This window comes from Lipophrys pholis (genome assembly GCF_963383615.2).
Source record: "Lipophrys pholis genome assembly, chromosome: 12".
Classification (NCBI taxonomy): Eukaryota; Metazoa; Chordata; class Actinopteri; order Blenniiformes; family Blenniidae; genus Lipophrys; species Lipophrys pholis.
Genome location: NC_137641.1, coordinates 22,700,822 through 22,724,695, shown reverse-complemented (window position 1 = coordinate 22,724,695; position 23,874 = coordinate 22,700,822). Strand labels below are relative to the sequence as shown.

Genomic DNA, 23,874 nt, shown 5'->3' with positions numbered 1-23,874 from the left:
ACAGAATAAGAAGAAGTATAATTAAAATACAAAATGAAAAATCATATTTTAGTTCAGTAATTCGACATTAAGCTGTTTTTGTTGGTAGAATATTTCAGTTCAGTAAAGATAGACAACTAAAGAAAATCTGTGAATTCAGAAAAAAAATGTATAAGCTATATTGAAAAGAAAGATTCAGTGTCAACAGAAACAGAAATAATGCAAAACTAAATAATCCAAGATATATCTTCACATTATTAAATACAACATAATACAAGATGGAAAACATATTTCAATGGGAAGAAATGTGAAGATATAAATATAACAAATTGGCTCAGGCTGGTTCATCTAAGAAATCATTTTACTGTCTAGATAGAGCAGCTCAGGCTGGTTTAATCCAAAAACAGTTGGAAAATATTTGGATCAGTGTGATAACTGCAAATAATATATGTAGCACAACAAGGATATTGTATGTTATCCCCCTACCCCCTCCCCCCTCCTCCCTCCTCCCTCAACCTTTTTCTCTCTTTTCTCTTCTCTCTCTCTTTGAGCGTTCCCCCCGGTCGTGTACGGCAGCCATGCCATCTTCTGACGGAGAAGGCAACAGGAGGAGACTCCAGGTCTCTCCCTGTTGCAAGACCAAAATCTGTTCTGACTCCGAAGGCTCTCAATCACATCATATTGTTGGCCCAAGCTGCTGAACAGGACAAGGGCAAAAAAAAGAAAAAAAAAAGAAAAAGAAAATAAATATTTTGCAGATTCCAATCAGTATTTACAAAGGGAAAAAAAGATTAACAAAAGTAACAGAATAAGAAGAAGTATAATTAAAATACAAAATGAAAAATAATATTTTAGTTCAGTAATTCGACATTAAGCTGTTTTTGTTGGTAGAATATTTCAGTTCAGTAAAGATAGACAACTAAAGAAAATCTGTGAATTCAGAAAAAAAATGTATAAGCTATATTGAAAAGAAAGATTCAGTGTCAACAGAAACAGAAATAATGCAAAACTAAATAATCCAAGATATATCTTCACATTATTAAATACAACATAATACAAGATGGAAAACATATTTCAATGGGAAGAAATGTGAAGATATAAATATAACAAATTGGCAATGTTAAATAATGGGGACGCTGGGAGTCTTATTGGAAAGGATGTTAGAAAACAACAACTCCTTTATACAAGAGTATAAAACATGGCCAATATGATACTCAGATTCATCGACTACAATAAATTGTTTTTCCAATCGATATTTTCCGCATTAAATTGCGTAGGACCAACAATTTCAATATTTAGAGGGGAGTTGACTGTGTACTAATTAGATAAAAAATGTGCACAGCAGTTCTTCTGAAGAAGCACATTGCTGTTGACATCCTTCTAAATAACACATTAAGACAGACGTTTAGTCCATTCGTAAACCGTAATCGGTCACAGGTGTGTGAGTTTACACCTGAAGTGTCAATGAGTGGGGTGGTTAAACAAAAAATCAGTAAACGTTTTTGTTGTTTCTTTTCTTTTGTAACAGCTGTAGTCAATATCGTCCCCGCACGTGGGAACAGCAGTCTTATCTTCTCCCCCCTGATTATCCAGACACTAATTGGTAGTTTGGCCCGCAGATGCATTCAGCAGCCTGGCGGTTGGAAGGAGCCTGCTGCACCTACACGCAACCCACGTACAGAAAGACCTACGTAATCCGTGTGTGAGTGAGTGTGTGTGATTCAGTGTGTTTTAGAGACAGGCAGTGGAGCATCTCTCCTCTCTCAGCATCATCATCATCATCATCGTCAGCTTTAATCGCTCTTCCTCCGTCGCGCGTCTGTGGAACCTGTGGAGCGACTGCGCGTCTCTCCCTCCCATTGTAAAAAAAAAAAGAAATACACAGCACGCCTCGTATTCAGCTGAAGTTTGGAGACAATAAACAGGTTTCGCAGCTTTCAGAAAGGGAATCTCTCTGTGCGGTCACCCCGGAAGACTCACCACATTGTCTGTTTGAAGGAAGTTGAAGCAAACAGGTGCGTAAAACTGCGTTTCTTTATTATTTCTCCTTCTGAAATCATAATATTGGTTCAATTACGAGCCACAGTTATTTTTAATTCACTTTACAGTAGAGTAGATTCGTTTTTGTTTGATTTAATTGAATCCAGTAGTAAATCCATTCATGGTTTCGCCATCTGGGTTGTTACCAGTTCCTACAGGTGGGATTTTCAGCCACACTTATGTAAACCCACGATATTTGGGTTCACTAGAGGGAAGAAAGGGGGGAAAGAGAGAGAAAAAAAAAACCCACGAAGGGCGGTGTCATGGTTTTCCAGTATTGTAATAGGGAGTGATTGAAATAGAAATGGTCCCTTCTTCTCACTGCGCCTGTTTCGCCTCCTCGCAGCTGTGCGGTGCGTTCAGCAGCCATGGACTCTCTAATGAAGGGTTTCAGTAAAGCCAAGGAAGGAGTCGTGTTAGCGGCGGAGAAAACCAAGCAGGGAATGACCGGAGCCGCCGAGATGACGAAAGACGGGGTTATGTTTGTCGGTGGGTTCCCGGAATAATTCTTAATAATGGTCGTGCCATGAAACGCCCCTGGTCTGTATTTTAATGAGATGATAAAGGAATTGATTTGATCATCCCTTTTTCTGTGTCTCCAACTGAGCGCCACCTGTTCTTTTGTTTCAGGTACCAAAACAAAGGATGGAGTCACAACAGGTAACAGCATTTATCAACACTACACAGAATGCTTTTGTTCTGTCAGTGGTGTATGCATTCCCACAACTGATCCTTGACATGCTGAAAAATAATCTTATTAAACAAGGATGTGCTCAATAAAAGATGCACAGCCTGTACTGTGTTTCTGCAGGTGTGCTGGACTCGTATTACCAGCTATAACTCAAAACAACCTGACAATCTCCCCATGGACCATGCCTTGCCATTTCTCACACATAACAAGGGGGGGGGGGGGGGGGGGGTTATAGACACCCAGCAGGATGGATGAATTGTATCTGACACTGGCTGCAACGACACGTTTTTGAAAGATGGGATTATTAAAAGAGATGCGTGCTGGCAAAGAGATGCCCGATCCCTTTTTTTTTATTTTTTTTTTTTTTTTGACACTTTATCTGATAATTTGATTTCAAAAGATTCACAGGGTAATATGATGCTCCATGACTAATATTGAGCCATAGGTCATCAGACTTATTTTATTTTTATTTTTTTAAGATAAAGTCTCCGATCATATTGGCAAATGAGGAAGGCATTGCACACGGTGTGTTAGCAAATGTACAAAATTGGGTTTATTGGTCAAATTAAATTTCCATTTCTCAAACAACCACTTAAAAGAACTGATTATTTAAATGTGTTATTCCAGTATTGACTTATGAGGATTGCTTCAAGTTTGACGGGGTTGTCAAACTTGTAGCCTATAGGCCAAACCTGTGCAGTCTGGGCCACTGGATCACATTTATAGTGTCAATACATTACAAAAAAAATTTACCACATTTTGTTTGCATATTTACATTTGTGCTTAAATTTGACCATTTAAAAAAAAAATAAAAAATCTTCATGATTTTGATCAGATCTGGTATTGATTTGTTAGAAAGTATGTGATTGTTCTACCAACTCAGGGAAGTGGTAATAACTTTCTACAGCTGAACACGTGTCAGAGCGTCGCCGTGACTCACCTTGCCACACGCGGGCTTTGAAATGCAGTATTGTGGGATGTGTGTCGTGTTTACATCTTTTCCTTTCATTAGAATCCTCTTCGGACTTGCTACGCCCTCTCAAATGTCCTCCTCCCTTTTGTCGCTGCAGTCGCAGGTAAAACCGTGTCTGGAGTGTCTCAGGTGAGTGGAGCGGTGGTTACCGGGGTGACGACCGTGGCCCAGAAAACCGTGGAGGGTGCCGGGAATATCGTCGCCGCCACCGGATTGGTCAAAAAGGATCCCGCCAAGCCAGTAAGGAAAATGTGCTTCTTTTGATATTGATATTAAATTAGATGTGGAATGTGCTGCGTGACGTCAGGCGCACGGATGATTAAAGAAAGTGTGGCCCTGTTTTTAGTGATGATCGTTGTATTGTGTATTTCGCTCTCAAGTTCTTGACCAAACACTTAAAATCTGATGTCACACTGGGAAAACCACATCAAATGACATGACTTATGCCAGGAAGCATACATCCATCTGTTTATGCACTTGATGTGCTGTCTATATTGGCAAAAACGTTAACGCTGAAATTGTGGATTTAATTGGTAAAAATCAGTTGGAGTAAAATCAAGTTTAGTCAATGACATCAGAGCTTGCGGTGTTTACCCTCAAACGCATTGCATTTTGGTATGTTAGGGCATTTTGTTTTCCAGCAGTTTCCGAGCCAGACAGCCACTCCTTCTGTAAGATGTGTCAACCTCTGCACATCTACACCAAAATGAGAGAAAACATAGTTGACATTTTTGTTCACGAAACCCGGCGCGGCCAATTTCCTTCTACTTGCTTCTGTGAGGAATGACGCACTCTGGAGAATCACAATTCTGCTTCCTATTTTAATGTATTGACTGTCCAAATCAAATACTCAAAAAGGAGCAAGTAAATGTTCTTTACTCGTATATGAATCTATAAAAATGTTTGCAGCGTTGTTTATTATAAATGACTAAGAGCTAAAAAAAAATCCTCCATCGTGCAGTGAGAGCCTCGTGTTTTCACTCACAACTGTTAATCCCATTAAGCAGCCATTTCAAAAGGCCCACTGCTGTGCAGTCCATCATCAGAATGGAGACTTCAACACCTTGTACAGACCAAAAGAAATGTCGTACAAACCAGTTAAGATTACAATTTATATTGAATTACTGAAAGAAAATGTCATTCACAATCAGAACTGCACGAATATCGAATACGACCTTGAACCTGTCAGTTTTTTTCTTTTTTCATTCGCTCCATTTGTTTTGTAACTTAAGCGCGGCTGGCGACTTCAACGACTGAACTTCATTCAGTTTTTGGGTTTTCTCCAGTTAGTTTATGAGGAACTCCCAAACAACTCCGGCCATTTGTTGAATTGCACTTAAAAGCTTTATTTACTCTGAAGTGTCTGATGGAGGTCTTCTTGTCTGGCAACACGTTATAGATGCTGACTCTTAATCACAGTTATCAGTCGACTGTATACCTGTACTTTTCTAACACCGCTTCAGAAATGGCCGTTTGCAGCACGTCCATCCATTTCATACCGCGGCTGCAAAACACGAACTGTCAAAATGGCCTCCTGACCTTGAGTCATTTGTCTTCAACTCCTGCATCTGCTGCTTCCTCCTTCCCCGACACGAGAGCCGTTGCATATTGTTTGCCGTCCTGTGTTCATCAGTCAGTCTGGCCTTCGTTTGTCAGAGAGGAGAGAGAGGGATGGAGGGAGGAGGTAACGGCGCTTTACCGTGGCGAGTCATTTACTGCCGAGATACACGTCATGTGTGGAAAAATGTTTGTCCTTTCACTTTTCCAGCTCTTTTATATCACACTTTGACTCGTCGTCTTCACTAGTCTCACATTTTGAAGGCGGTTTCACAGAAATTGGAGCAGCCAAGTGTCCCAGTTGAAATGACGGCGCACATTTGGAAACTCGTAGGTCGTCCAGTGAGAGGGAGTCTGAAGACGGCCGAGTGTCAGAAATGTCACATTATCGTCATAAAACGACCATCAAGTTGACACAAAAGCTGCACCAGCTTCACAAGGATTTTGAAAATGCGTCACACTTTCCGACTCTCCTTTCAATGAGCCTCGACGTAATTACTATAAGAACGACTCGATTGATGGTTCCCTTCATAAAGCATGGTGTTGCACTTGTGTATTGAAGTATGTTGACATAGTGCAGCCAAACTTACTGTGTGAATGCACAAACTTAAGGCTTGTCAAAGTTTGACAGCAGGTGATTCACTTTTAAGACCACTTAAATCTGTAGGAGCCTTGAGTTAATAATAGCATTTTTCGACTTGTTTGATTTCAACATTGTTTGCAGCCTTTAGCTAATATTGATCTTTTTATTTTTTTTAAATCATTTGAACGTCATGTATTGGAGCAGCAAAATAGCCGAGACCTTTAGATCAGTAGAAACGACACCTGCAAAGGAAACGCTGCTCACATGCAACCCAGATTTGAGGAGGTAACTTGTCTGTGCAAAGCACAGTTTTACCTTTCTGCAGAATGTGACTCGTCTGTGTGTTAAAAGCTGACTAATGCCTTGTGGTTCTGTGGAGTAGAAATATATGTGTGTGGGGGGGCTGGTTGTGAGGACAATCGGTTCATCTTATACAGATTAGGGAAATTACAGGTAAATCTAATCCTTTTAACACTGTACTTGGAAGGAAATAATGAACCAGTCAACAAATTTCCGAGGGCAACACGAGTACTTTGGGCATCGCAGCAAACATTCAATCTGCTGTTCGTTAATTACCGATGAACCTCCAGGGAATTCGGCATCATTTGCTGACAAAGCACACGTGTGTGGAGTCATTTGTTCAGTGCTGCTTTAATTGGCCTTGATTAGTAGATATTCTATGAAACTGCAGACAACCAAGGAAATCAGGTAATTTTTCCTGGTTTTTGAATGATTAGAAAACCTCGCATTCATTTTTTGTTCCTGGAAAAAGCCGCACGCAATAGATTTCATGGGAGGACAGACGGTTCCTACCAGCATCCAATCAGAATACATCTTTAAAAAAAAAAAAGTGACCATGGTAGTTATTTTGGCTTGTCAGGATTCTTCACAATGAGGCGGACCCAATTCATTTTTTTCCCCCTTCAAACTGGCGGGCAGAGAAGTTGGTCTGTTGATGTGTTGTTCATCTGACAGAGAGCCGGTGGGTCGACACGGAAGAATAAACACTCCAACTCAAATACAAACATCCCGTCTTTCTCAAGGAGGGGATGTCAAGCACAGAGAAGCATTTTGATCTCATTCATCCACCAGTCCCAGGTGGGATTGAGCCGTTAAACATCATTAATATTGATTTTTATTTAAAAATTGATGCAAAGTTGAATCAGGGATCCACACCTGTTTCTGACACACACACACACACACACGGATCCTCAGAGGATGGTGGGATGCTGAGTCTTGATGATTCTCCTCATCTAATTGTTTCACCAATTCATCATCAGCTGCCGGTGACTCATCTCATAACAAGATGCCTGCTCCCCTGTCTCATTGTCACTTTCTTCTCCCGCTACCTTCCTGGCTGAGTGGAGGGCAAAGCAGTGGAAAGAAGAGGAGGATGCGTGACAGAAAAATAGTGTTATTGCTCGGCTCTTTATCGCATGTCCCACGCGGCTTTATTTCATATCCTCAAAAGCAATTTCTGCTTTACTTTTGCTGTGAAAATGAGACTTAGATTTTTTTTTTTTTTACTTCATTTGACTCTGCTTTGCTTGGAAATTCCAGCCTTAAAGACTGAACATTGGCCTGTTCCGATCACTAATCTGATCACGGTAAATAGACATTGGCAGAGTTTTGGCACCGACGAAGTGTGTGTGTCTACATGAACACACACACACCTCTCTGGCGCAGCATGCTGAACAGATGGAGACTTGATGGGTGGTGTTAAATGCAACAGCAGGAGAAGAACGTGCAATAACTGGTTTGAGGTTCTGCACGTTGACACGCACGTCAATGCACTGTGACCGCTACCCATTAGGGAAGGTCGCTTCAATGGCATGGTGTAATCAAGGCATGCTTTCAGCGAGGCCGGAGAGACGTCGCCCTCTTTTCTTCATTAGCGCTTTGTGCCTCGGTCCCTTTCAAGCAGCCCACTCACTTGAAATGACCGCTGATCGTAATGACCGTTAGGAAAATGTGGGCAAATGCCTTTTAATGTGGTGTAAGAGTGGAGGGTTTTCCACAAGGGACTCGTCAGAAGTTGTACCCCTGCAAGTCTTTTTCTTTTTAATGTGGGCGATCGAGACCCGCAAGTCCTTCAAATCAAAAATCATCAGTTGCTGCCCTTCAGAGTAACTCACAGGAGGATGGCGTCATTGTGTCCTCACCATCTGTGCATGCTGAATATAACCACTGCAGAATGAAGCCTTTCTCGGATCATATACAGCTGTGCAAAATGGCATCGTTTTGAATGACGCCAATGTAGTCGTGGCAGACTTTTCTCTCGTCACCTGAATGTAGACAAATGGCAAATCTGTCAATCCCTCCCCCTTAACCCACATTAACAGGATTAGGGTTGCTGGGAGCTGATATTGAGCAAAGACGAGGATTGGAGTGCAAATTATTAACTGCTTTATCCCGTTCAGGGTCACTGTAACTGAAGGCCATTCAGTTACAGACCACTCCATCTAGAATGTTTACCCTGATGAAAACAATTATCACATTCATGTGTTCCTGTTTTGCATCGATGTGTGAAATGGGGTCAGTTTGTTGGCGCTCCTATACAATATATTTTTTAAGACATTCCCATAATTGCAGGTAAAGATGTGTGGTCGTGGATTGCACACATAATCGAGGTTCGATATGGTTTAGTTGAAAGAAAAATTTAAAAAAAATGCTCATTTCACTCTGTTCAAAGTGACACCGTAGACCAACCAACAGTTACTAAAGCAGAAGGTACTGGAATAGTTGATTTTGCTTCTGAATTGTTTTTAGCTAGATTCACTACCCATACTTTCTGTTCATGTTTAATTACAACATCTCTTTAAAGGACCAAGCATAAATGATTTAATTGTGAATTTAAAGCTTTTTCCTCTTTTTTTCCAGGGTGATGACGTCTCACCGGTACAGCCTATGGCAGAATCACCAGTTGATACTGACCCTGCTGATATTACAGAGGTAAACACACGTACCACAGTCCATATTTCAACATGACACTCAAATAAGATGTAATCTTCCTCAATCAAACTAAATTGATCAGGGTTTGTTTTTTTTGTTTTTTTTAAGCCAACACCATCAAAAGTAAATTGCAATAATGACACAAACATTTGGGTAAAGAAAAGCTCAGTGCATTAAAGTGGCCCAGCAATCTAAATCTATAGCAGCCAGATGATCTGAAAAAGACTAGTCCATCCAAATAGCTGATCCATCCATCCAAGAGGAGCCTGATAGCTGAAAGGTCTGCCTCACGTTCTCCTTTACAAAACTCTAGTAACCCCTCACTCCCACAACTCTGCGAATGAATGTACTAACAGCTCCTTATAAATGATGGAGAGGGAATATATAAGAGAATTGCATTCTTTCCTTAACATCGGTAAAGGTTTGTACATCGAATGGAGTGAATTCAATCTGGGTTTAATTTAAATATCTCTGAAATCACTTTGATAGTCAATTAAATTTTAAAAAGAAAAATAACAGGATCATCTGCATACAGTGAATCCAATAACGGTTTCTTTTCTCTCTCTGTCTCAGGAGGACTCTGACTAAACAGCTCCAGATCCTTATGATCCCCGGCGATTGATGACCGAAACATTCCATGTCGCTCTGCCAAGTCCCGTCGTGCCTCGTTTTGGTCCTGTACGGTGTGTGTGTGTGTGTGTGCGCGTGTGTCCCCTCTGTGTTGTTGTGTCATGGGCGTGTGGTATAAGTGGAAATGTAGAGACTGACAGACATGTGTGTGTGTGTTTCTGTGTGTGCCTTTTGCACATCGGCCCTGAAAAGGACCTGAGGTGTGTGTGTGTGGGTGACCAGCTGTCATTTACAGTGACTCCCTCCCACTGAGAAGGCCACCTGGCCACTGTGTGCGTCTCCATGTTCTCTGTCAGTTATGTGGCTGTCAATAACTCCCAACATTGATATATACCACAATCTACAAACACCTAAGTGTCTCTATATAAATGAACAGTTTACAGTGGTCTGTTTGGAATGGAAGCATCATGATATGCTCTATTTTTCTTTTGTCTGTACACTCGGTTTTCTTGCGGTGGCCTATAAAAGTGCTAAGCTATCTGTGCATTCATACTGTATTTTTGTTATCACTGCTATAACGGATGTATATCATACTGAATGGACTTTTGAAAACCAACAGCATGTAAACCAACATAATGGCGACCTTAAATCTGTTGAGTTAAATGTTAAATAAAATATATAAAGATTGTCTTTAGACTTTTTTTTTTTTCTTTCTTCAATGACCCCTTTGATAAAAAATAAAGGCTTTGAACATCAGATTAATGACTTAATGGGGGCACGTAACCTGTATCCCACTCATTTTGGATGCCATACAATGGTTTTTTTTTATTTTTTATATAAAGATATGAAAGGATTGTGGGTCACAAAGTGTGGAGTGGTTAGCTCTCCTGCCTCACAGTGGGTGATACCTGGTTCGAGCCCATTTGAAGTTCATACTTTGTGTTTATCTATATACTCAGGATTTCTCCCACAGTCCTAGGATGCTCATTACTATTGTGACTAAAGGTTTAGGTGGGGCCGTTTCTATGTGGTGGTCTTGGACGTACGCTGCCTTTTAAAGCCTTTACCCTTGGTGTGCTAAAATATGATCTTGCCATTGTTTGACGTAGAGAACAAAAGTCCAAATGTGTTGCAATCACAAAATGTATAAAGACAAATCAAGTATGAAAAGTAAAATGAGTATGAAATAAAACCAATAGGTAATTTGTGTTGAACAGAAAAGTCAACGTGTATGCACAACATTGTAAACTTAAGCTGCATAGAGTTAGCAGAATTTATTTTACATGTATGTGATCTTCAACCGTATTGTTGTGGTATGATGGGTAAAAAGGGGCCTGATCATGTGGCAAGGTCAGGCCTGAAAAAAGGTTTTATTCATTCTGTGGATTCTTTCCAACTACAAATCAAGTGAGGAGTTTCAATCAGTAGAAAAGCAGCAGCAATGCACATAAAATTGTGTTTGCGCGTAGGTGTGAGAGCGTATGTCGCCTAGTTGTGAAACAATCGTGGTGAATAACAAACCTATGCACGCGCACTAATAGCCACTTCAGGAATTTCAATATCTTACAAGAATTTCAGAAATGTAAGCTCTTTGGTTAACATTTGTATTTTTTCTTTCCTGTGCATCAAAGAGAAATGAGTGCTGGCTGATGCCACTGCCTGATGACAATGAAACCCGTTGGCCTTGACTATGTTCTGTATCCATCTGTCCAGCTGCAGGCTTTATAGTGTATGAAGAAAAATGAGAGAGACTTGCACTTAGAAAGGTCTGTCCTTGTAAAGGGCTCCGGCAGCATGTCTTGCTCTGATAGACGGCTCTGCTCCATTTACACTAAGACCACCAAATCCTTCATTCCTGCAGCGCGCCGCCGCCTGCACTCCATTTTCCTCCTACAGCTGCCCTGCTGTTCCACCGGGCATTTTGACGGTGGTATGACGGAGGAAGTACTCACAAAATGTAAAAGAGAAATTTGTAAATATAAAGCAGGTTAAAAGAATAAATAGGTTGAATATAAAGAGGCAGATGAAATGGTTTAAATATTTTTGTGAATCACAGGCTGAGCGTTGGATGAATCGAAGCCCTTATGTAAGCATTAGCTTTTGCACACACCTGTGATCATCTCGGAGAATCCAACAGTCCCAAACTCGCTGATGACTCGGTTCTTTCTCTTTGGAGCTGATGCAGAGGTGACTTCTGTCGTTCCCATCGGCTTACTTCCGCGCTCCTGGGCAGTGATGTCAAATACAAAGCTTTCAAGTCAAACACCCTCTGATTAATTGTAATTACTGACTGATCAGTCGTCTATAAGTCACATTCAAACATTTTGTATTAGAATTTTGAATCACCAAATGGGAAACCCTGAAATATGCACAGGGAGAAAATACAAACTCCAACAGAGGCTCAGTTGGTTTCTAGCTGATTTTAATCGACAACAGAGCAGCAGTCGGAAGGAAGGATCACACCGACCAAATTTGCACCTGTTTTTCCTGCCTGACAAGTCAAACCGCACCGGAGAGGCTCGTGCCCCAAATCCACCTCATCCAATCGCCTGCTTCCTCTTTTCAACTTCGGCATGCGGTTGAATCAGGTCAGACGCTTCAGCACTGACAGTTTGAATGTTTCTACTGGCGTAGCAGAGAATACATACAAATCAGTGATATTTCTCCATTGTTTAACAATACGTGTATGTTTATTTGTTTCATAGCCGAGTAGGGTTGTTTTAGTGACCAACTTAAAATGGCTTTGTGGAAGTGTGTGGGACAATATGCCAAAGACGGCAGTGAAATATTGAACTTGCACAGATTTGATTTGACGTTTTCCTAGAAATCTCTAGCGAATATATTGTCCAAAGGGAATTGTATTCAACATTTTTTCCATCTATAAAAAACTAGCTGTGTGTACACTTCCATATCTTTTATATAAAGATCTTTTTCCATATCTAAAAACATTTCAGTGTGTTTATTACAAAGATTTCCATTAATATTGTCATTATTTTAAGTCGGTACTCCTCAATTGGAGTACATTCACTCCACCTTCCTGCATTGCTTGCGTCAGCCACTTTCCACATGGTCAACACCTTTTTTCTCAATCAAATTGAAGTTTAAAGCTCCACAGCTGGCTGGCCTCCCTCTGAAAAACACCCACAAACCACTAATATTATGCGTTGGAGCTTCTCAAACATGTAAAATGACTCACGATGCTTCATGCATGTCCACACACTTCCCCTGCTTCACAATGCACCTATCTAAATGTCTTTACCAACTTTTCAAAGTAAAATACACGTCGACAAAGCACACTGAGCTGATGTTATTCCTTCTTTCAATCGGATTTATCGTGACGTGTTATGCGGCAAGGAGAATGTGAACGTTGTTCACTGATCTGTTGAAGAACGCCTCCGACAGCAGTATCCAGTTGTCGTGTCAAACGCCTACTTTGGAATATGCGACAACTTAGTGTGCAGTCATGACAGCGTGAGATGACAGGATAAGATGCGTTTAATAAGGGCGGTGAATGAAGACTTCAAAAAAAAAAACGAATTTGAAAAAAATCTTCACAAAGTTCGATCTTGTTCGGTGAGAGAAGTCCATATGGAAAGGAACAGATGGAGAAAGGTGGAGGAGATTTTATTTACTTCCTCTTCTTCCTCTTCAGGGCTTTCCACTCTCCCTCCTGAGTGGCCAAGCTGCCAAACAGCTCCTTCACTTTCCTCTTTCTCTCGGCGTCCCTGCAACACAAAACGTTGGTGAGTGTGGGTTTAATCTTCCTCCCCGACAGAAATGGGAACACTGCACATGCACATTGAGCTTCGTCTTCACCTGCTCATGACCTCGTTGAGCTTCTCTCTGGCCAGGAAGCGCGTGTCCTTCCTGATCTCCCTCAGAGCGCCCTTGAACTCCTTCTTGTACTTGTGCTTCAGCCGCTCCTTCTCCTTCTCCTCCTTGGTGTTGCCGCGCTTTTTCCCGTAATCCAAACTGTTCGGTGTGAAACACAGAGGCCACAGTTTCAGCGATAAGGTGTTAACTACACATACTATATTATACTATACATACAATGTGGTGTTCATTTAAAAAAATCAATATGACTGACATCCCAACTAGGTCCGAGAAATGTTTAGCAAATGGCTTAAATACGACGCAATGCCACAGAAATAACACATTTGCCAATAATTATCACCCCCCCCCCCCCCATGTTCTGGCATTTGCTTTAATTCATCACCGTTCGTTTGGAGGAAAACAAGCAGATGTGCAAGTTTCAATAGAACGTCGCCTTGCCTGATAAAAGCTTGCCGTCCTAAATACATTTGTTCTGTCACGATTGGCAGTTCCCACTTTGCACTTACACTTCAACAATCTTGGGTGTGAGCAGCTTCAGAGGAATAGGCTTCTTCTTGTCAAAAACCAGTGGGCTGTGAGTCACAGGAGCGTCGCCGATCGTCTCCAGGATCGTGCTGCGAAGCTCCTGCAGGAAAAAAAGAACTCACTATAAATAAAACCATGAAAGAAAGATGGAGAAACAGAACTTGCATGTTAAATATCAATAACACTAACCTGCAATGGACCTGGTAACGTTTGAGAGGACAGATGCTTAGAGAGAAGCTCTCTGATTGGTTGGAAGACGTGAGTGAAGGATGTGAGGTCTTTGTAAAGCAGGCAGCATCTCTTCACCAGGTCCAAGCAGGTAGACAAACACATCAGCCTGTAACGAGATACGATAAACATTTGGATTAATGCTGGCCCGATAGTGTCATGATCGCAAACGGCATGAAGAAGAATAGTTCATTCTGCTATTTCAAACAGATTCTGTGTGTTTTGTATTGCCTGTAATCGTCCAAAGGCTTGCTGTGGGAGTATTTTTTTTTTGTAACCAATTTGCAATAACTAATCATGATGATTATCTCAGCGATGACCGATGAGCTATTCCGGTTTCCCCTCCGGCCCGTCTGAACACTCTGAGCCATGCGTCTACGACAGCAGGAGTGACGCCACGTTCGCCACCTCTGTGCACGTCGCACAGCTGCTCCACTTAAGTGTTGGCACAAGCAATCAACACATTATAATAGAGCACTGCCCAAGTGAACGGCTGACCAGGAGCCTTGACCAATGGCTGATTATCCCATTTGTTATTCTCATATTCAATCATTAAAGACATCTTCAAGAAAAGCCTTATTGAAGGTGGTAATTGGAGAAAGGGTTAAGGTTACAGCCGTTACACAATAAAATGGATGCATTTATTTTCACAGTATTGTACAAAAACTATAATCATCACACTGCAATACCTGGTTTGTTCCAGATGTACTATGCAGCAAAAAAAATCACCATCTTGTAATAAGTTAATCTTGGGGTAGAATTGATATTATTCAGGGTGCAAATGGTGGTCACACTACTCTTTTTATCCTGGTCAATCACTTTGCATTGTGTTCAAAAAGAAAAATAAATCAAACAATCAATAGCTTTATTTGAAAGTGTTGTTCCTTTCTCATACAAACCAGCTAATTCTTATTGCATAATAATCTTTTTATAACTCAATAGCTGTCTTTGGGTTTAACAGTTAATTGTTTACTAGTTGACAAATTTTTGCAAAATCCACTCACTTCTTAGAGTAGGTTTTTTTTATTTATTGTCTATTTATTTAAACTAACCTTGAAATAATGGGTTTAGTGATATTTAGCTAACTAGTGTATAACTGTCATCAATCATTGCTGCCACCTGCTGTTAACTCCTGCTGTCTCTAAAAGTGAGACCCCTGGTGGTGAAATGAGAAACAGCAGTGTTTTATACCGACTGCCGGCTTTGTCATTCCTCCAAGTTGCCAGGATTCAAGATTGAAACACTCATGTAAGCCAGTTTTGACCCCTCAGGCGACATGTTTGACACCCCTGCATTTTACCCATCATGCACCTTGTACTACAGTGCACAGTGATCACAACATAACTGTTCATAGGGGTGTGATGAGCAAGCTCCTCATACTAATGAAGTTATGGAAATCAATTAATCCTTTATGACTCGCAGATTTACTTCAACAAATGCAGACTATATATATTTACATTTCTCTGTAATATAACAGCCTTTAAGTCTGTGTGTTTTATGTCATGGATATTATGTGTATTAAACTGAGTTGAGCACAAATTTTGGAAAAAAAAAATGTATGCTCCCACAAACGGTGCACAATCACGGTCTGCTGAAGCCTGTTTGCAAGCTTTGCTTCGTGCCCACACACCAGCTGCTGTGTGAAACCAAACCGGCGCCTCATCAGAATCACGAGTTGGATGTGTCAGCTCGGAGCCCGACTGTGTGTACAGGTAAACACAGCACGACCGCCTGATGCGGCTTTAATCTTCCAGAGGTGGCCGGAGTGTAACCAAGCTCAGCAATTTAATCCTTTGGTTGCTTTTTTGTGTTGTCCTTACTTTTTAAATTGACTTTATTTTTTCACGTTTAAAAAGTCCTACAGTGCTACTTACTTTGTTTTTATTCCTCGGATAAGCTCTATATGAATAAATTAAATAAGTAACACAGCGAGAAAATGTGCAGACAGTTACTGTTCATTAGCTCTCATTCAAAACTGATGAACATGCAACTTTTGGAGAACTTATGGCTCAGTGCCTGGTGATTGACAGAGGTGGGAAATTCACCATATTTGCACTTTTGTTGGTGCTTTTTCTAGAGACTTCCTGTTCCCATTCAAAAATAAAATTCTTTCTCAAATTAACGTTTGAAACTAAATTAAATGTGTTTTTTTTTTGTTTTGTTTTTTTTACAAAGCCCAGTCAGGTTATTACTAGTTTCTTGGATATAAAGTGAATCATGAACTGTTTCTAATGATAATACTGGTGTATCTGTGTTCACATAGTGTATCAGTGACAAAAGTTCTTGTGTGTAAAAATGTGAGCCCTGCCACCACAGCAGAAAACGGTTTTAGTAAAAGGCACGGTGTATCAATAAAATTAAAATGTCCTTTTTTCTTTAGTACATGAGAATATTTTTTAAAACCTTCTGTATTATAATCGGTACTTTTAAATGTATATTTGTACTTCAACTGAATGGATGAATATTTTTCTTATGTATGTATAACTGTGTCCAATATGCTGCGATTGTCATGACACGAGTTCAGAGTGAGAACTTTCCGCTTCGATTTTCGCTCCGATTGGTGTTGCCGTGGCAACACACAGCAACGACGTCCTGGTCAGCGTTGAAGCCTAACCTCTTCATACCTGTGGTCATCTCTGTCAGCGTCACTTCTCAGGTCCAGGTTCTGGGTGGCAGACAGCGCCAGACTTTTCTTGCTCCAACTCTTCCAGGACTCGGAGACCGACGGCACCAACACATCGCTGTACCTTCCTGATGACTTGAAGGGCGGCACCACCGCGTAACCTGCAAGACGAGGGTAAACGAGTGTTATAAGGGGTGACGTTGTACGCAAACACACGTGTGAGATGATCTGCGAGCAGGCATTCTGAAGATTACATCTGATAGACGAGCTAAAGAACAAGTTTAGTGCATTTATCTTCATCAATGTCAATTATTTCATCAGAAAGTGCAAACTAACTGGAGGAGCTTATAATAACAGATCTATTTATTAGATACAAAACCTGAAATCATTTGCATTGTTGAGTCGCATGCAAGTTCAAGGAATCCGTAGATTGGCTCAAGCTTTAGCAGAGACGTGTGCTATTCTTGTGGTAAAAAACATTTCTTCAGCTCCCAGGAATGGAATTTCATTTCCAACAAATCATCGACCATACTGGGTTTTCTTTCTCCTTAACTTGTTTTCAACTCTATGACATCGAAATAAATTAACAAGCCATATAAACATCGTTCAAATAATCCTGTTTGCAATATTAAAGTGTAATCTGTTGAGTGTTCTTTGTCTGTAATCTCAGTAAATCAGGTCCATGTGTGTCCATTCACCAGAGGACACTGGCACCAAAATGCACTTTAGCCTCACAGAAAAGTAAATAGATATATATAACTAGATACCTAGAGAGCTTTTGTCCTGCACAGCCAGGTGAAGCGTCCCAGTCAGAAACGTGACGAGTTCAGGACAGAAGCGCTTTGAGAAGGAGACGTACTCCACTGCCAAGCAGCACAGCGCCAGACCGGAGGTCAGGTCCTGTAAGGATCTCACTGGGCACTGGGAACGGACAAGACACACACACACGAGATTATTACAGCATTAATACTGAAAGAATAAAAAAATAAATAAAAAATACAAACAAAAAAGTCCAAACAGACAAATACATTTGATACCACGGACACACTGACGAGGGCGTGTACCTTGGTGAGGGCTTGGCTGATGTAAAGCATCGCCGGAGTCGTAACGGGATGTCTGAAGTCGGAGGTAGGAAACAGCAGGGCTGTCACCTTCAGGTACACAAACTGAAAACACAAAAACAACGTGCGTTCAACGAGCACCGAGGCAACGAGCTGCAGCACACGAAGGACAAAAGTCTCACTCCTGAGGCGAGGATGCAAGCGAACAGTGAGTTTCCCATTTTTCGCCATTATTTAAAATAAACCTCCACGCAGTCTGACGGACACTGAGCAGTCGACACATACCATGTCTAATGTGGGGAAAGCGGCATGACCTTTGACCTCAATCACTTCCTCCATGCTGTGAGCAGCATCTCCCAGGATGCCTTGCATGGCTTTGCAGGCCGCGTCTGGAAACATCTGGCAAAGCGTGTACAGCTCACTACAGAAAGAGAGAAAGAAGACGAACGAGGTTTAGATTTTTTTTTTTTTTTTTAAACGTAATGTTCCCTTAGGAAATTGAACTGACGGTATGAGCTTGTCCACGGTGGTGAGTTCAGGTGGGTTCCTGTTGGCCAGCTCTCCAATGTACTCCAGCAGAAAGCCAAACAGTTTCTGCCACGGAGAAAAGTGAAGTTTTATCGTCATTTGAAAATCACAGAGAAATATCGTTCCTCATAGCAGTAATGTAGAAATGTATGCAGTAAATGAAAAGAACAAAAGCAAACCGAGTAATAGAATTAAGAGCTGAAACCTAGTTTAGAAAAATAAAACAGGATTAAGCCGCTCCTGCGAGCAGCATGCTTACAGAATAATCCCTGAAGTTCTTGTACCTGCAGTTTGAGCTTGTTGCCAACAGCCAAACTCGGGTGGTTGCATTTCTGAGTCCTGGCCACAATGAGGCGCTGGTTGTCAGGGGTGTGACCGTGAAGCAGATCTTTCAGGTCATCGAAGCTTTCGGGAGCTACAGGAGGAAGAAGCAGGAAGATAAATATTAACCCAGTTTCATTAATTTACTTTACAAGCAAAAAAGAAAATGATGTAAAGTAGTGATGAAAAGACCTTTAAAGAAAAATGACAGCTTTCTATTTTTTAAAAGTCTGTTTAGGAACGAGTGTAAATACCAGTGAACGTGTACGGGAGCTCAGCTTTGGCTGCTTCCTGCTGAGCTTTCAGCTCCTCTTTAGTGAGACTCTTCGTCGCTTTGGCACCAGTGTCTTCCTCCTCTTCCTCCTCTTTTCTCTCCTCATTCTCACTTTCGTCTTCAGAGTCCAGGTCTGAGTGACCATCTTCTTCTTCTTCTTCATTGCTACTTCCCCCCTCCTCCCCCTCCTCCTCCTCCTCCTCTCCGTCTTCATCTTCTCCTTCTTCTTCGTTGTCATTTTCATCTTCCTCCTCAGATTCCTGATCCTCATCGCCGTCACCGCCTCCATCTTCATCTCCCTCAAACTCCTCTTCAAGGCTCCATTTTCCATCCTGCAAACAGAAAAGAATCAACACAAGCAAATCAAACTACTGGAGAAACAACAGACCATGAAAGTTAACAAGAGGAGTTCCGGGTTGAACTCGAAGGTTTTTGGATCTGCAAAGTAAGTTTGATCAGTACTGGACCCTTGAGCGTCGTCATGGTTACCCAGAGCGGCTTTATGTAGATTGGAGGCAAAATTGCATCGCGATGGAATATTTTGTGTCGCAGCCCTTCATTAGATAAAAGTCTTACAAAAGACGACATGAACAAAAATAGAATTTTGCTACATCTCTAAACTACAAATCTTTCATCCCATACTTGGTAAGCCAGGGTCTTCTTGTCATGTTTATCCAGGATGAAACCGTCATTGAGGTCATCAGCAGACATGTGGATTTGACTGTGTGTGCTCGCCCCGCCTTCATCTCCCATCATCCTCCTCAGCCGATCAGCCTGCAGAAACATCAGTGGAGTAATCCATTACATACATTAAAAAATAAATAAATAAAAATAAAATCAAATGCTAAATCACAAGATGCAGCTTTCTGCCCTGTCAGCACACCTCAAGTTTCTGTAGCTTCTCTCTCTGTTCCTTGGCAAGCTCCTCTGGGGTTTTCATCTTCTCTGAGGGCTGAGCCTTCATCTCAAAGCCGAGCTCCCTGACCATCATGTCGTATTCGTCCACCTAAGGAATGTGCAGGACGCCAATGGAAGACGAGACTTTGTCAGTAACGGCAGGGGGGAAAGTACACAAACACTTTGCAGAGTGAAGACTGTTTCCTTACTTTGGGTTTCTCCTCTTTTTTCTCGGTGTCTGCAGCTTTGGGCGTCTTTTTCACCATCAGCGCCTGAATGCTCCTCCACTCCTGATCCAGCTTGTCCGTCAGCTCCTGCGCCTCCTCTTTCTGCACCTGCCGTTCCCTCTGGGGAAAAAAACCGCAAACATCAGTCACCTGCGCCGCACCTGCTCTGCAATCTCACTGCAGCGGTCAGTCGGCGAAACGACACAAGAACGCTTTGTAATGAGTTCAAACATAAAAACTGAACTTCTCAATCGTTGTCACGCTCTTTTCAGGTCACGACTTCGGTGGAAGTGAACACAGCCCTCTCAGTTATTACTGCCCCACAGACTAATCAAGGAGTGCGTTTCCAGATCACCTTCTCCTGCCTGGATTTCTGGATGAGCTCCTCGATGAGTTCCTGTCTGGATTTGGCCCGCTGGCCTCCCTCCGCCTCCTGTTCCCCCGGTCCCCTCTTCTTCAGCAGCCCCCCTCCTCCTCCAAAGTGGGACGCCGTCAACTCGGCTGCATGAGAAAGACAAATATTGTCACGAAGACGTGCCAGCACTGTCGGCTAGAATTTTTACTTTAAAAGAAAAAAAAAAAAAGGTGGAAATAAAACATGAAAAAAATGCGGCAAAGATGATTTCATTCCTTAAAAACAGATAGTATAAATACATAAAAAATACATTTAAAAAAAAAAAAAGATGTTTTAATCAAAGAAAAAAAACTGTGGTTTGCAAGGGTAAAATACAGACACAGAATATGGAACATATTCTCTGGGTATAAAGAGAAAAATAAAATAAAAATTGTGTTCAAACTCACCTGACAAAAGACCTTTCTCTTCCGTTTCCTCGTCACTGTTCACCGAGTCATTGAAGTTTTCCATTTCGGCCAGTGACTGGCCAAAATGAGTCAGCTCTTCCTCCTCGTTCAGGTTAAAAACGTCCTTCTTGTCATGAGTACGCTAGAACACCACACAAAGAGAAGCTTAAGAGCAGTTCTGTACCTACACATAGATGTATTTGTCGTACCAGGGAAGCGTCACTACGTCACTAACCTGCCTCTCCATCGCAAACCTCTGCAGGATCTTGTCCTCTGGTGCCATCTTGGTGTCATACTCTCCAAACCGTCTGTCAATGAATTTACTGGATTTGCTCTTCTGTTTGTACTCCTTCAGGAGCGTTTCTTTTCTCTGCAGATTAAAGAAAATAATGAAAATTTACCTAAAATCTATATTTGTCTCTCAGACGCGCAACAACTTTCTGACGATAAAACCAGTTTGGTTCAGGTTCGCTCACACACAAAGAAAAATAAAAAGTCAAACTGCAGTAAAGACAAGGATTTCACTTTTTTTTCCCCCCCAACACACTTTTGTCAGTTCCCTTTGTTCCGACAAACCTCTCAGTCACTCCTGCAGAAAATCCCTCCTCCAGCAGGATACTGTGAGCTCTGGGCTTCACAGCACAGATAGTGTTAAATGAATTGAGAGCTGTGACCGAAGGCTGCAGAGTTGGTGCCACAGCACCAACAATTTCTGCCTTGTATTATATGTTACCAGAACATACACATACTTATTCAAACCTCAATTAGACAGATTTAATGTAAGCCTTCAAATAGGAACAAGGGTTTTGGATACGCCGGCTTCATCTCACAGTACAAAAACATGCACGTGAGGTTAATTAGTGATGGATGGATGGATCGATAGAACTTAAATCTTTGACAGTTTGGACCCCGAAGCCAGTTAAGTTAACTTAATAAAGGTGTTATTTAACAGAAAAGCTAGGCCCTCTATAGTTGGAGCACTGCATTAGTGTATAAAAGAATCTGCAATGAATAAAAATTGTACTCAATATAGTTAGTGTATGCCATTTAATTTTGCCTTCTGTGTGATGGCTGATTTTATTTACAGTATAAAAACAAATGTTTTATCCCATCATGTATAATTCTGTAATCACACACAAGTGTTTCAATGTCCAAATGACAGTTTGCACACGCAGTTGATATTTGATCACTTTTAGAAGTCCCTCCACATACCTTGGTGATGGCTTTGGACCGAGACACTCCAGGCAGACCCACATCATGCTTGGATTTTCTCCCCAAAACATCAAACTTCTTCCTGTTGATCTTCACCTCGAAGGGGTTGTTCTTGATCTCCGTGGAGGTTTTGGTCTTGCGGACTTTGTCAGCAAGGCTCCTCTTTTTGGGTACCTTCCCCATCTGTAACACGGGAGAGGAACAGATTCAGCATTTCTGCGAGTAATAATATGCGCCTGGTGCCACAACATACATTTATACCGTAAACAAACTTATACGATCATGACTAACAATTTACCTTCAGCGGCCTCCTGCAGACACGTTATTAAATCCCCTCGTAATAGACCATGAGCCCAAAAAGATCGCTTAAAGATGAATTAAGTTATATTCCCATGTTTGACTCTCCACGTTGTTTTACTGAGCGTGCAGAGCCGGGGAACTGTTTCCGGTGGTAAGTGCCCTGCATCGCCCCCTGGCGGATTCACGGGACCCTGGAGGACCGACACTTCATAGTTGTATTGATAATGCGGAATATGTGGTAGTTTAGTGGATGATTGTACATGTAAACAGTGATGGCGCGAGTGGCAATAAATGGTGACGTTGATTATCGAGGAATGGCTTTGATTTAATGCACCGCAGCATGTCAGAAGTCCAATAAATAAACATCCTTTCTTTACTTATTTTGAACACAATAATAAAATAAACAAAGTAAAAAAAAAAGGATGAATGATCTTCACCCAACAGCGAAGTGGGTTCAAATACCAACCAGGCACGTCTGTGTGGAGTTTGCATGTTCCCCCCCAATGTGTGCATGAGTTTCCTCTGGGTACAAAAAACCAAACCCACTGATTTACAATATCACTATATGTGTTGGAATGTTCTGTAAATAACCACAAACCACTTCTTTTAAGGTAGTGTTATTTATTCATGGCTGTAAAAGAGGCAGAACCACGAGAAAAGAGAGGTGAAGTATTAAGATTGTTCATGGTATAATGACGACACATTTAACTTGGAAGTTCAAACAGAATACACATCGGCATAGTTGTGAGGCTTTACCCCCCAAAACATGAGACTGAGATGACTATAAGGACTTTAGCATTGTTATCAGCACAGTAAAGCTAAAATTAAAAATTAAAAAATTAAAAGTGACACATGAGGGGTTGTTACAGTCATTTATAGGACAGAAGACAGTTCACTCCTCCCATGCAGTCCTTCAGTATCAATGTTCTGCTCTGAGGAAACCAACCGCACAAAAGAAAAAAAAGAAAGAAAAGAAAAACGGTTCGATAAGCATCTTGGATAAGGTAAAACTCCTCTCTAGGGTAGACAAGATGACTTCCGAATAACCACATTTGATCCCAATGCTAATTGTTTGACTATGTTCAAAGAAAAAACAAAAGAACAATTCACAGCGATTCTTTAAGCTCTAAGTCTCACTCATTTTGTGGTTGATTTGGTCTCTGGAACAGACAATGACTTTCTTCATTGGGATCAAGAGTTCTAGGGAGCAGGTTCACGTGTTAGTAGAGCGTGATTACTAACTTTTTTATGAAAACCGGATGAAGACGAGTTTAGCAAAGCAAGTTATTTGTCCTCAGTGTTAATGCCCTGCAGCATCGTTTGCAATCTGTTCATCACGGTGCCGTGACAAGAGAGAACTGCTCCTCCAGTGTACAAACTGGAAACACAAAAGTATTCAGTGGCCGAAGTATAATCGCTAAACATTTTACACAGGAAAGTCCCAAGCGGAGGGGTTCTGACAAAAGGTTGCTGTCATAACATTGTCATTTACATGTTTAATACCAACTGCACCCGTCTGTGACTGACTGAAACCATGAGTTCCAAAGTGGTTTATATAAATCCAACAAAATAAAGGAAGTTCACAATGCTCTCTCGTGGCTCAATCAACTGCATGAGAAGAAGCAAAGAAATCACAAATTACACACAAAAAAAAGTAAGTTTGAAAGACAAAAACAAAACAAAAAAAAAGCTGAAATG

The 23,874-nt window shown here is 41.3% G+C and overlaps 2 protein-coding genes across 2 annotated transcripts; one reads left to right on the top strand and one right to left on the bottom strand.

The window, feature by feature from the left end:
• The first annotated feature begins 1,574 nt into the window (after positions 1–1,574).
• LOC308118115 (uncharacterized protein) lies at positions 1,575–10,033 on the top strand. The gene is made up of 6 exons (XM_080477371.1): positions 1,575–1,994; positions 2,366–2,508; positions 2,650–2,679; positions 3,781–3,923; positions 8,704–8,775; positions 9,349–10,033. The coding sequence occupies exons 2-6, from the start codon at positions 2,388–2,390 to the stop codon at positions 9,361–9,363; spliced, it is 381 nt and encodes a 126-aa protein (XP_080333497.1). The 5' UTR covers positions 1,575–1,994; positions 2,366–2,387; the 3' UTR covers positions 9,364–10,033.
• Positions 10,034–11,752: 1,719 nt separating this feature from the next.
• On the bottom strand, positions 11,753–22,329 carry nop14 (NOP14 nucleolar protein homolog (yeast)). The gene is made up of 19 exons (XM_080476602.1): positions 22,175–22,329; positions 21,877–22,059; positions 20,900–21,034; positions 20,665–20,806; positions 20,219–20,364; positions 19,846–19,983; positions 19,623–19,745; positions 19,382–19,513; positions 18,720–19,071; positions 18,429–18,559; positions 18,125–18,210; positions 17,902–18,037; positions 17,620–17,721; positions 17,323–17,476; positions 16,557–16,716; positions 13,894–14,041; positions 13,686–13,804; positions 13,162–13,317; positions 11,753–13,070 (listed from the first exon to the last, which is right to left on the bottom strand). The coding sequence occupies exons 2-19, from the start codon at positions 22,057–22,059 to the stop codon at positions 12,974–12,976; spliced, it is 2,640 nt and encodes an 879-aa protein (XP_080332728.1). The 5' UTR covers positions 22,175–22,329; the 3' UTR covers positions 11,753–12,973.
• Between the last annotated feature and the right edge of the window lie 1,545 nt (positions 22,330–23,874).